The sequence below is a fragment of the Anabrus simplex genome, chromosome 3 (genome assembly GCF_040414725.1).
Source record: "Anabrus simplex isolate iqAnaSimp1 chromosome 3, ASM4041472v1, whole genome shotgun sequence".
Lineage (NCBI taxonomy): Eukaryota > Metazoa > Arthropoda > Insecta > Orthoptera > Tettigoniidae > Anabrus > Anabrus simplex.
In genome coordinates this window covers 427,893,766-427,906,225 of record NC_090267.1, presented here as the reverse complement: position 1 = coordinate 427,906,225, position 12,460 = coordinate 427,893,766, and the positions used below count along the sequence as shown (strand labels likewise).

General features: G+C 37.5%; 1 protein-coding gene across 2 annotated transcripts in view; it reads left to right on the top strand.

Moving 5' to 3' along the window:
* Cpsf6 (cleavage and polyadenylation specificity factor subunit 6) overlaps nt 1–12,460 on the top strand; it is a 383,523-nt gene that overhangs the window by 94,459 nt on the left and 276,604 nt on the right. For both annotated transcript variants that reach the window (XM_067143420.2, XM_067143419.2), the window contains exon 5: nt 12,358–12,431. In XM_067143420.2, the coding sequence (XP_066999521.1) occupies nt 12,358–12,431 (74 nt within the window). The remainder of the gene's footprint in view (nt 1–12,357; nt 12,432–12,460) is intronic.

Here is a 12,460-nt window from a genome sequence, read left to right as displayed (position 1 = left end):
TTCAATTTTGCCTGAGGCAATAATAAAGTATCGATTAGGTGGTTATTTATACTAACTTCTTGATCAGCTGGCATGTGTAAAACTTCCCCCTGTTATTACTCTGTTAATTTTACAGTGTCCAAGATTGGGCCTTTGAGCGTTCCAGCATCCATTTTGCTCCAATGTATATGAGCCCATTCTAGCCTGTCCCTCTATATAAAGTTACTTAATGGAGGGGGATCTAGTAGGGTATTCAAGGCTTCTGTCGGCATAGTTTAATTGCCCCAGTTATGGATATGCATGCCATTCTTTTAGTTTGCTACTGACTTTTCGTTGCCTTAGTTTCATTCACCAAATGATTGCTGCATAGGTCATCAGTGATCTAATGATCATTGTGAATATCCACATTACCATTGCTGGCTTTAGACCCCATGTTGTCCCGACTGCCCTCTTGCATGCAATAGGTTCTTAGCTCGGGTTATGTTTCTTTGTTTGTGAGGATTCCAGGTTAGCTTTTTATCTAATATTACACCGAATTGTAACACTTGTTCTTCCATATAGATTTCTTGGCCAGAGAGCTTCAGTGTTGTCGTCCCCTCTAATTTCTGCCTTTTTGTGAAAGGGACCAGTGTTATCTTGCTCGGGTTGACTGCGAGTTGTTCTTCCCAACACACCAGTTCTCCACAAGGTTAGCATGATGTCCTGGATGGCACTCATCACCAGGGAATGGATTTATATGTACTAATAATTATTGAAATATGTACATATATATAGTTATGTTTATTGAAATATGGAATTATATATGGACTTAACAATTACACATATAATATTAATTTCAATTTAATATCAAAGTTCAAAGAAGCTAAAGAAAGTAGATCTACATGCTACATAATGTTGCACTTCTCATTTTAATATACATATTGTACCAGGAAAGGTTGATTTTAAAGAGCATGAGGTCTTTCTGAGGGGTGCCTAGTCCTTAGGAGATGGTACAGAGAGGGAGGATCACAAAGCGAAATAATAGATATTATATCTTTCTTTCCTTTATTCAGTCGGTTTTTTTGAAGGCCACCCTATTATGTCTCCGAATCATAAAATTTTTAATAGAAAATAAATTCCAATTTCCACAACAGAATATCGAAATTCAAGTGAAATTCAACTAAATAATATCTCTCAATCTGTTATGTCCATTATAACTTTCATGGCATAAATTAAAAAAGTAAATAAGAAATCCTAAAGTCTTACTGTTGGCACTTGCGCTTTCAAATGACACTTTCTACATGAATTCAATAAAGTAAATTTGGTAATTCCTTCTTGAGAACACAAAGTTCCAATGAATGAGAATATACGAGAGCACACTGTTATTTGAAAGTCTGTCTTCCAAGTAAAATATTAATTAAGTGAACTTTTAATGTTCTATGCCAGTAATGACACTGTTTGTAAAAGTTCTGCTCAAAGTCAGAAATGAATGGAAAAGGCACTGACATCACCTGATATACGCCTTCTCGTTGAGTTCGAACAGTTGAATACTGCTCTGCAAACAGCAATCTGGAACTCAGCTGTCAGCAGACATCAAGATGTTCCATATTACCACATCCCTGGAACTATTCCTCGTAGTACCAAATCACTGTCGATCTCCGTCGTTCTATGCTGATCTCCGTCGTTCTACGCCGATCTCTGTCGTTCTCCGTCGTCTTGAGTCAGGATTTCTCGTGTTAAAGAGTGGCTTTAACACGAGAAAGTCCAACTGACTAGGTTGAAAATGTGCACCATTTGATTTTGCACTGTTAGAAGTGATGACTGTTTCATAAAAAATCACCATTCACTCGATGAGAAATACGTCGGAGCACTGTCTATTATCGTAAATCACGATAATGAGAAATACACTTCACTGCACAGTTCATTTAGACACTTACTGCACACAGTTCGTATAGTCAGAATAACTTCCATTTGAAGCACAGTTTATTATGGCTCACCTTCACAGCAAATAAATAAATAAATGGCTCTCTCTCATGATATCTCGTAATGTTAATTCTCACTAACACAGTTCTGCTATTATTCATGTATAAGTCCTATACTTCACTGAATTACGAAGTTTACTATACAGTCTATACACACGCGTTGTTTTAAATGGTACAGTCTGTGTCTAGGCTCTGACAATACTTAAAATAGTTAATGTGTTGCGACCTACACTCACAATATTCGCAGTTGAAACAGTCCAAGATCCTTACAATCTGAAGTAGCCGTGCTAACTTTAAGTTGGTTAGGGTTATTCACACGGAAACTAAGATATTTGTCAAGTTCAAATATCGGTGAAATATTACAAGTCTTCATGACTTTGATGTTACCCTGACGAATTGCAAGTCCCACAATTTATAAATTACTCACTGGTATTCACAGAAACTAAGTGTCAACTTGCCATCGAAATTTTCTAAGTATCATGATGTCCGGCAGTAGGAATACTGAGTTCGACTCGTCGTGTGCAGCGTGACATGCTAGCCAGCTGTGAAGGATGCGAACTGAACTGCTGTGTTTTCTGGCCTGCTGCTTATATCCCGTATGACTCAAGGCTGCTTGCTACGTCACAGATGGGAAATGTGCTTATATCTCTTGAATGCCGTGATGGATTTTATTGAAATTATCATATGTTTACATTTAGAACATGAGTTACACGATGATATATGTCTCATTTCCGTAACTTAATCTGCTGAAAAGTTAGACATTTCCTTCTAGTGCATTCGATAGAGAGGTGTGCAACGTGTGATAGTATATTACAACGTAAAAGACATACACAGTTTAGAATAGTTTTGAGTGTGTTAATGTACTATCAGAGTACATCCAAATACGGGGCTATGTCGGTCTCATCTTCATCAGGGTCCAGTTATGCAAAGACATTGACATAGAATTCCAAATCTGGATTACTGCCTCGTGCTTACCCAAACTGAAGGACAAGAAGTCTCTTAGGGCCGAATTCTTAGCTTATTTCACAACCCCGTTTCCTGCACAAACTGTTTGCTTCACCAATGTCACAATTGTACAGTGGTTCTCCTCAAACTAGGAGAGATTTATTGATTTTGCTTCTTGTGGCTGTTAATCTCTTTGCTTTCTGAAATTGAAAATGCCATTGTCCAGGGTTTTTTAAGAATGTCATCTGAACACACTTTCCAATCCTTGGCAGGGGCATCTTCTCCTAGGCTTCTCTGTCAACTTGTAGGCTGCATCCACAACAATGAACTCAGATGAATTGGTGAGTGAGGGAAACAATTGCAAGCAGAATTTCACAGCTGAATCTCTACATTATGCAGTACAGCTCACCTAACTATCTACATTAGAAATAAGCATGTTATCATTAACTTCTTTGACAAAGAGGAGTACAATGCTGTTCTTATGGAAAGGAAAATAGCAGGTTTTGCAACTCTACCCGAAGGACAGCCATGTTAGTTAATAGCCATGTAGCAGGTTTTGTAAACATTAACATTGGCCTGTGAATTTAGTAGGCTTTGCATCCGTACATGCCATGCATGTAGTAGGTTTTGCAACCGTTTGCCATTTGAGGTCAACTTTAAGCCTATTATAGCTTGTTTAGGAACCTGAAACATAGCTAAAGCTAAAGCCAGCATCATAAAGCAACATGGGATACCATTATCTCATTTTCGTAATTTTATGCATAGCTGGTTTTGTAAATGGGCTACTCGTTTACAAGGAGAACTAATGACTTGTTTAAATGTAGTACTTGGATGTTTACTAGAACACGTCCATGAAAGAACACTAGTTCATACTCTATCTGTGGATGCCTGACTCCCACGGCTGAGAGTTCAGTGAGTATAGATTCGACTGTTGAAATAATAAAAGTTCCCAAAAAGTTTTTTGAGTGTAGATGAACACCTATCAGCCTGGCACTGCTATCAAACGATGCCTATTCAGTCGTTCTGTGGTCAAACCATCTATGTTCAGCCTTGAAGCACCCTCATGCCGTTCAGGGAGTTCCAGGAGGATCCCATGAGGCACGCAGAGTTTTAACTGGGCACCGCAACAAGTTTTCCATATTCGTCGTTTTGACATGAGGCTAGTGTTGGGGCTATACTGTTAAGGCTATGGCTGCTTTCTTCCTGGTCCTAGTCCTTTACTATCATCCTCAAAAATCTATCACAGTAAGTGCAACTTTAAACCACTTGTGGCTGGGGTGAGTGGCTTAAACGATGGAGGCACTGGCCTTCTCAGCCCAAGTTGGCCTGTTTTATATTGGCCAATTCTCTTGCTATTTGAAGGTGATCAGAATATGCCTGTCCCATGATAGTAGATTTACTGGCTTGTAAAAGAACTCCCATTGGACAAAATTCCAGCATTTCAGCATCTTAGAAAAGCTGTGAAGAGGGATGTAAAATCCAGTAGCATTATTATTTTAAATCGCTTTCAAAGAAAAGACCTCTGCTCTTGTCTAATTATTTTGTTGAACTGACGGAATTTCCTTCATGATTGTTTCCATATCAAATTGTAATTTTTAAAAATAATTAAATGTTAATTTTTTATCTTTTATTTTCTCATGGCCTGGGAACTGGAAAGGTGTTTGCTTCCTGTATCATAGGGTTGCCTCACCCATTTTTCTCTTGTGTTTAGAGTCAAGAGGGCATGGTTATCTTGTACTAGAAGTGGAAGTTAAATATCCTAATATGATGTATCCCGTTCCATCACATGAAGCTGTTCTAGAAATAATGTGTTCCACGGGAGACCCTAATACTACAGTAACTGTCTCAGGGAAAACAAGGGAAGGGTAGGGAGTTTCTAATTGGTTAATGGATGTTAGGCTCCAGAAGGAACCATAGTCGCTTGCTTCACTTCTCTGCAGGCATAAGTGATAATTTTGTAACAACATAGAGACAGTACTAACATTCCTACTCTTTTACAGTAAAATGCCATTTTAACGAACGCCAGTTTAACGAAATGTTCAGGATAGCGAAATTAATTTTAGGCCCCTTCCCTTTTCCCTATTTAATGTGTGTTAAAATATTTCATTGTAACAAATTTCAAACTTTCAGTATAATAAATTAAAATGTAGCCTTTTTGCTTATATTTCATATCTTTTTCCTTCAAAGTATAATTGAAATTCATCCGTTTTTAATCGCTGTGTATTTCGCACATGTCTCTATACAGCTAATACCAGACGGCACACACTATACAACACACAAGTGAAACTACCCGATTACAAATCAGAAGAAGGTAAGCAAATACATTAGTATTCTGACGAGCGGGTTTCCTACCCAACAGCACGAGAAGATTATCTTATTCAGTTTTGGTGTACCAATACTGAACGTCATTATGTAGGATTAATTCCTTATACATAAAATGCAACAGGAAGGCTCAAGAGGCCGCTAAGAACACAATCGCGTATGCCAAAAGAGGCCGACGACGACAAAAATACAGCTAGAACACAAGCCGCATGGTCCTCAGATGGCCTAAAAGCAAAGAAAAAATTTAAATTAGTCAACCAATGAACGTTACAGTTTCACATCTCTACCTTCAGTACGGCATTTTTTTAATTCACGTCTCATGACGCATGCATTGTTTATCTTTCGTTCGTGAAGCAATGTATGTATTAGTGTGCCTGTTAACTCTTTCGCCAATATGGATCAAAAGAAGCAAGAGCAGTTTTCTTGAAAAGAAAAACCTAAAATACTTCGGGAAGTGGAGAAAGGAGGAAGGTAAGGAGAAATCAGCCCTTCAAAGTGTAAAATTCCTCACTAATGAAGACAAAATTAAAATCTGTAAGAAAATGACTCGGCGCCCGCATCTTCAAGATCGCAGAGGTCACAGATGTTGAACTCGCACCTTCGAGTTTCGACTCAATTCCTTAAGTTGGTCGAAGTTTTGTTTGATTCAAAATGGAGGCCAAAGTCATTCCTGCCTCTCGCTCATGGTTGAGCGTAACCTCAAATTCATTGTCAAAGAGTGTGACCAGGGAATAATGTTTAATAACCCCCTGCTCTGAAATAAAAGGCTTCTACCAACATTTGTTTTAGAAAGAGTGTGATCTGCAATAATACTTTGATATTGTTATTGGCCTCCACGCACATGTTTTCATATTTGGGCCCGGTTTCTTCAACAAATGTTAGGTGTTAACTCTGCTGTTAAGGAGACTTAACACATAATTTAACAAAATGGTCGTCTCATCAAGGATTGTTAACTCTAACAAATTGTTAATCCATGTGTTAAATTAACCTGGCAGCAGCCCTGTGTTAAACCTCTTAACAACTGCTCAAATTTCAAAATGGAGGCATGTAGAAGACGTAAGTTTGAAGCTTTACTGCTGTATGAAGATGATTTATAAACTGAAGAAGACAGGGGATGACCCATACTAAGAAATAACTACTTTCTATAGTTCTCAGAAGATATATTGCTAATTACCAAAGTCATAATGAACAAATACTAGATGATATTGAAAATAGGTTAGAGTTTCCAACAGTGAGGACAAATATCATGAGGCAGGATCCACTTCGGACCACATGGAGGTGATAGAACACTAAAATGCGAACACATTTTACTCAAACTTGTCAGGTCTGCAACCTAATAATTTCTGAAAAATTTATGAATCCACCCGATTCTAATGCAACACCTATATGCTTCAACAGTTGCAATCTCGACAGCTGAACCAGTGGCCGAGTGATCATCGTACTTGTCTCTGAACTTCGACGACTTGAGTTCCAGTCCCGCCATAGACATACTTTTTTTATACATATTAAATCATTGTTTCAGTGAATATGAAGGTAAAATGTGAATAAAATGAATAATCAAATTGCAGTGGAACTTTATTTTCTACCTCAAATTAATATATATATAGAAAGAGATCCAGCAGTAACTGTGAGAACATTTAGGCCTATATTAATTTCAGGTAGAAAATAAACTGCACTGCACTTTGCGTGCGTAATATTTTTGTTCCAATTTATATCTTGACATCCATCAAACATTAATTTAATCTTCTTGTTCTTCTCCATCTGTTTACCCTCCAGGGTCGGTTTTCCTTCGGACTCAGCGAGTGATACCTCCTCTACCGCCTTAAGGGCAGTGTACTGGAGCTTCAGACTCTGGGTCGGGGATACAACTGGGTAGGATGACCAGTACCTCGTCCAGGCGGCCTCACCTGCTATGCTGAACAGGGGCCTTGCTGGGGGATGGGAAGATTGGAAGGGATAGACAAGGATGAGGGAAGGAAGCGGCCGTGGCCTTAAGTTAGGAGGAGAAGTGGGAAACCACGGAAAACCACTTTGAGGATGGCTGAGGTGGGAATCGAACCCACCTCTAATCAGTTGACATCCCGAGGCTGAGTGGACCCCATTCCAGCCCTCGTACCTCTTTTCAAATTTCGTGGCAGAGCCGGGAATCGACCCTGGGCCTCCAGGGGTGGCAGCTAATCACACTAACCACTACACCACAGAGGCGGACATTTTAATTTATTTTGTTCAAAAATGATAGCTGCGATGAGACTCGAATTCGCGTCTACGAGGTTTACAGACAAGTACGGTGACCACTTGGCCACCACTCCGTTCCGCTGTGATGTAACTCCCAAGTATATATGCCTTGCATTGGAATCGGGGATTTATCAATTTTTCAGAAATTATTAGGTTGCGGACCTGACATGTTTAAGTAAAATTTGTTCGCTTTTTAGTGTTCTACCACCTCCACTTTGTCCGAAGCGGATTCTGTGCAATGACATCTGACCTCTTTTTTTCGAAAACGAAAGCGTGTTGACTTAAACCCTTATACACAAGTTACCGGTTAATGTATCCCCACAGGTACATTGAAGCTCGGTGAAATCGGTTGACCACAGGGTCTGCCTCTACTTGTTAGATATTATGCTTGAGGCACTTTTCATGTTAATGTAGGTGACTATGTTCACGAGTGCAAGAAAAAGTGTGTAGAATCCTGCAAAGAATTCCTGCAGCCACTGCAGCATTAACAAGGCATTACATTATTTTCCCCGCTATAAAATAATGCCAGAAAAACATGCAAAACACATCAATTATCACATTTTCTCGGTGATAAGAATATAAGAATAGGCTACATCGGATGTTGTAATATAACAGTCCGTTCTTTCAATTTTTAAGCACATTCGCATAATTTTAAATTAAAATTAAATGAAATAAAAACTTGCATTCATCATAACGCTTTTGTTCCTCTTAACATGTTTACGTTTTACTGGTCTCCGTTAACCATAACCTAAAATAATGTCAACCATGTGGCTGTATGACAAGATACTATTTTAACACACTACTAGGAGGACTTTATGTAAAGAAACAAAAGACGCTCACTGCCAAACACGTTCAGAAATCTCACTGAAATGTGTTAATTTGTCTTTAACAATTGTTTCGTAACAAATGTTGGAAATGTGTTCGTGAAACAGGGCACTTTTAAACAAAGTGTTAAAAATGAATAACAATTGTTAGTTAACATTTGTTTTTTAAAATTTAACATACAGTTGAAGAAACCGGGCGTTGGTGTTTTGCACAACTTTCAGTGCACTTGTTATTTTATGAGCCCCATCAGGAAAGGTTTTCATATTTGTTCTCTCATGTTTTTCACACCTTTTAATAATACTTTCCTCTCATCTTTAGGTAGGGTGGATATGGTTTACGCTGTACCTGCGGATACGTGACGTAAAATGCCCTCATGTCAGAAAAAGTTGTATTTAGTGTTTCTATATCCTTGTTGGATCGTTTCTATTTTTATATTCAGATGTATTCTTGCTTAACACGTTCTTTTTTGTTGTCCCCTGTAGAAACGTCTTAACAAGGTTTTACTGTAAATTTTAAATGTCATAAAAGAATACTAAAACTACATTATTCATAACATAAGCACATCCATAAGTTCAATAGTAAATTTAAGAAATAGTCCGACCTATATGATGGCAAAGTTTATACAATGTTTTCAAAGATACATTTTAAGTTTACTTCGATAGCAGTACTCAACAACATAATTGAATTTTGCAACAGAACCAAGGATTTTGAATTAGAGGAAAATAACATCAGACATGTATTCCAGCATAACGATTTCTAAAACAATAGATATTGTAAGTGATAAGAATCCATGTGATGAGGGGGAAGAGGAATATTTGCCTCAAAGTGTTCAACAGTGTTTGACTCTTGTGCAGGCAACAAACATGGCATGTAGTATTCACGATTTTCTTCTGTCATGAAGTGATGTGCCAGAATCTGTGTTAGGTTGCTGACTGCCTTGAATATTCATTTGTGCTGGGGGTGTTCAGATGAAAATCAGACTTTTTTAGAATATAAAGTCAAGGACATAACGTACTGGTACAGGGTCAACTTTGAGATGTTGAGAACTTCTTGCGAGTACTTGTATTTTATATCATTTCTACATGTATATATATATATGTGTGTCTTAATTTTTCTCTCATTTAATAAATACAGTATTAAGGTTTTCATGTGTAATTTCGTGTTGAAATAACGTAGATTCTTCCACAGGGTAGCAAGGGGCGACTTCTTAAGAATTGATTTATTTCAGTATAACAAAATTTCATTATAAGAAATTAAATTCTGAGGTCCCCAAAATTTTGTTATACTGGTATTTTACTGTACTTGTTGGTAGGTTACAAATATTCCTCAGTTATTTGAAGTACGTTGTACTAGGCTTGTTGGTGGTAATACATACAGTAGCATAGTTTCTCGAAACAGTTCTGCGTGGTCTTTCAACTTTGTATTTTGGGTTTCACAATGTGTTGTGGACAATAAGGGGAGAAAGTCTTCTCTGATGTTATTCACTGTCGCAGACCATATAACTGAATTTGACCAATGTGATTTTTTAGGGAAAAAGCTCAGTTGGAGAGAAACTTCCTAATTTGGGGAAGGAAAAAAGAAGTTCTGAAACAAAGTGCCCATTCTATTATTATTATTATTATTATTATTATTATTATTATTATTATTATTATTATAGAAGATAATTTTAAAAATCTTAAAATTCGTACTTGAGCAACTTTTGAATATGACCATACTGACTGTGATCGATCCTGCATGCTTGTGATCAGGAGCCCAGCGCTCTACCATGACCCCTCTACTGCCTGGGCTACTCAACCTGGCTATCACCATTTTTTTCCTTACAAGTAGAAAAGAAAATGAGTGATGTACGGAAGAGAAGCTGGACAAGTTACTTCAGTTGTTAACAGCTGATTTTGAGCCTTTTTCAATGGCAAAAGACGAAGGTAGTCTTTTGTAATGGATTTGTACTACACATAACTGTTAGCTTGCATTTTGAGGATGGTAGGTTCGATCCCTCTATCGCTAGCCATGAAGATTGTTTCCCGTAGTTTCTAATTTTCGCACCAGGCAAATGCTGGAGCTGTACCTTCATAGAGGTTAGATCGTTGCCTTCCTAGTGGTGTGCTATCCCATAAGACCAGTCTGTGTGTGACATAAAAAGTAACATAAGTAAACAAACGGCCATCATTTCGTTTTTTACTAGTACAAAAATAAATAAGTGAAATACAGACAGAGAAGCTGTACAAGCTACTTCCACAGTTGTTAACAGTAGATTTCCAGCCTTTTTCAATGGCAAAATACAGAGATTTTATGCCTTTTGTACTGAATTTACAGTGAGTTGGCTACGCATAGCTGTTAGTCTGCATTTGGGTGATTGTGACTTTGAACCCCTCTATCAGCAGCCCTGAAGGTGGTTTCTCATGGTTTCCCTCCTTGACTCTAGGCTGATGCTTTTACTGTACCTTAATTCAGCCACAATCACTGCCTTCTTAGTCCTGTCTTATCCTACCACCCTTGGTATGACATAAAAAGTAACAAATAAATAAATACTGGATTAAATCCTGCTTACTTTTTGCCTGGTGAAAGACTGTTTCGTTATCTCTCATTCGAGCAGCATATGACACATGTTCATCAAAATATGTTACAATGTCGGGTTCCAGTATCTGTTTGACTACAGATCTTTAGGCTTCTAGGAATAGAGAGCTACCTACCGTGGCTGTCGCTGCAAATGAGGGTTTTGAAGTAGTAGTTCTGGGAATGTAAGTAAGTCATTGCTAAAATTTCTGGGAATATTTATGAATTTGAGTGACGAGCATGTGAAAGGAACGAGATTGAAGAAAGTGAGATGGAGAGAGAGAGTTCTGCTATTTACATACTTAATGGAATTTACAAAGTTAAAGCAATTGAATTTGGTATGCTTATTGTTCAAATGCTCAGAAATAGAGAATCATTTCAGTATTTTAAGTTAACCATGACCTTTTATTCGAGGACTTTAATTAATCTAATAACAAACACCTTCTTGCAAATTTATTAGACAAATATTCATATAGTAGTGGCGTGTTTTATCTGTAAATACTAAGCTAATGCAGTCTATGTTAGAAATATTGTTTGGCTGATTAATTTATATGCATCATTGTCAATTTCTCTCTCTCTTTCTTTGACTTGTAAAAACGTAGAAAAATCAACTTTTAACTGACATATGTCACATGGCAGAAACTACCTACATTCATGACACTTTTGGTAGAGTTGTGTTGAGAATGTGTAAATTATTCATTGTATAGTTACTGGGTAATCTTGGAAAATTATGGCTTATATTATTTTCTTGATACTTGTTTCGAAACATGATTTATGCTTGTATTTTGTAATGGAAATTTGGAGGTTGTATTTGAACCAGCATATTAATTTCATAAAGATTGTTGGTGTGATACTTTGTTTTTCCTCTTCAACTATAATCCCACTGCAAAATCATTGGGTTGGATTCATAAATAGTGAATTATGAAAATGAAGGGATGAAGTATAGATCATTCCGATATTTTGTGCTACATACAAATATTACCACTTGCGGTAAATTACATTTTTCAATGATGGCCAAGTAGATTAGATTTGACAATATGTTGTCATGTATAACTAAATATGTTGTGTCCCTAGTACAAAATATTTTGGAGAAATAATATGTAGGTTTGTTGTGGATATTAAAGAGTAATATTTATATTCAGGTAAATTGTGATTTGCATACTGTAATTAATGGGTGCATTTAGTGATAGCGTGGGTTTCGGTGTTGAGACCAAATATTGTTGTATTTGTTAACGGTTTGTTTATCTCGTAAATACATGTTGTAATACCGATACACAGGTGTTTGGTCATAGAATAAGTGTTTCTGGTATGGAGATGGAAAAATAATTTGGTGGTCTGTGTTATTTGCCTTAATTGAAAGTTATTTGGTTTTAATGGTGATTCTTTAGCTGGTAATTTTCTTGTAGTTCCTCCTTTTTTCTGTGTGATTGATGGCTAAGTGACTCCTTGTTCCTCAACCAGTCTTCTGTCCCTTTTCCCCCATCCCCATCCTACCCTTTGGGATAGATAACATGCTTATGGCGCACACTTTTTCTAGGCCCGCCGAGGCCAGGGCCTCCCCCGCAGGGCCCTCATCCCCAAGGACCACAGCAAAGGCCACCACCAGGAATGGTATGCATTGTTTTACAAGATATTGATGA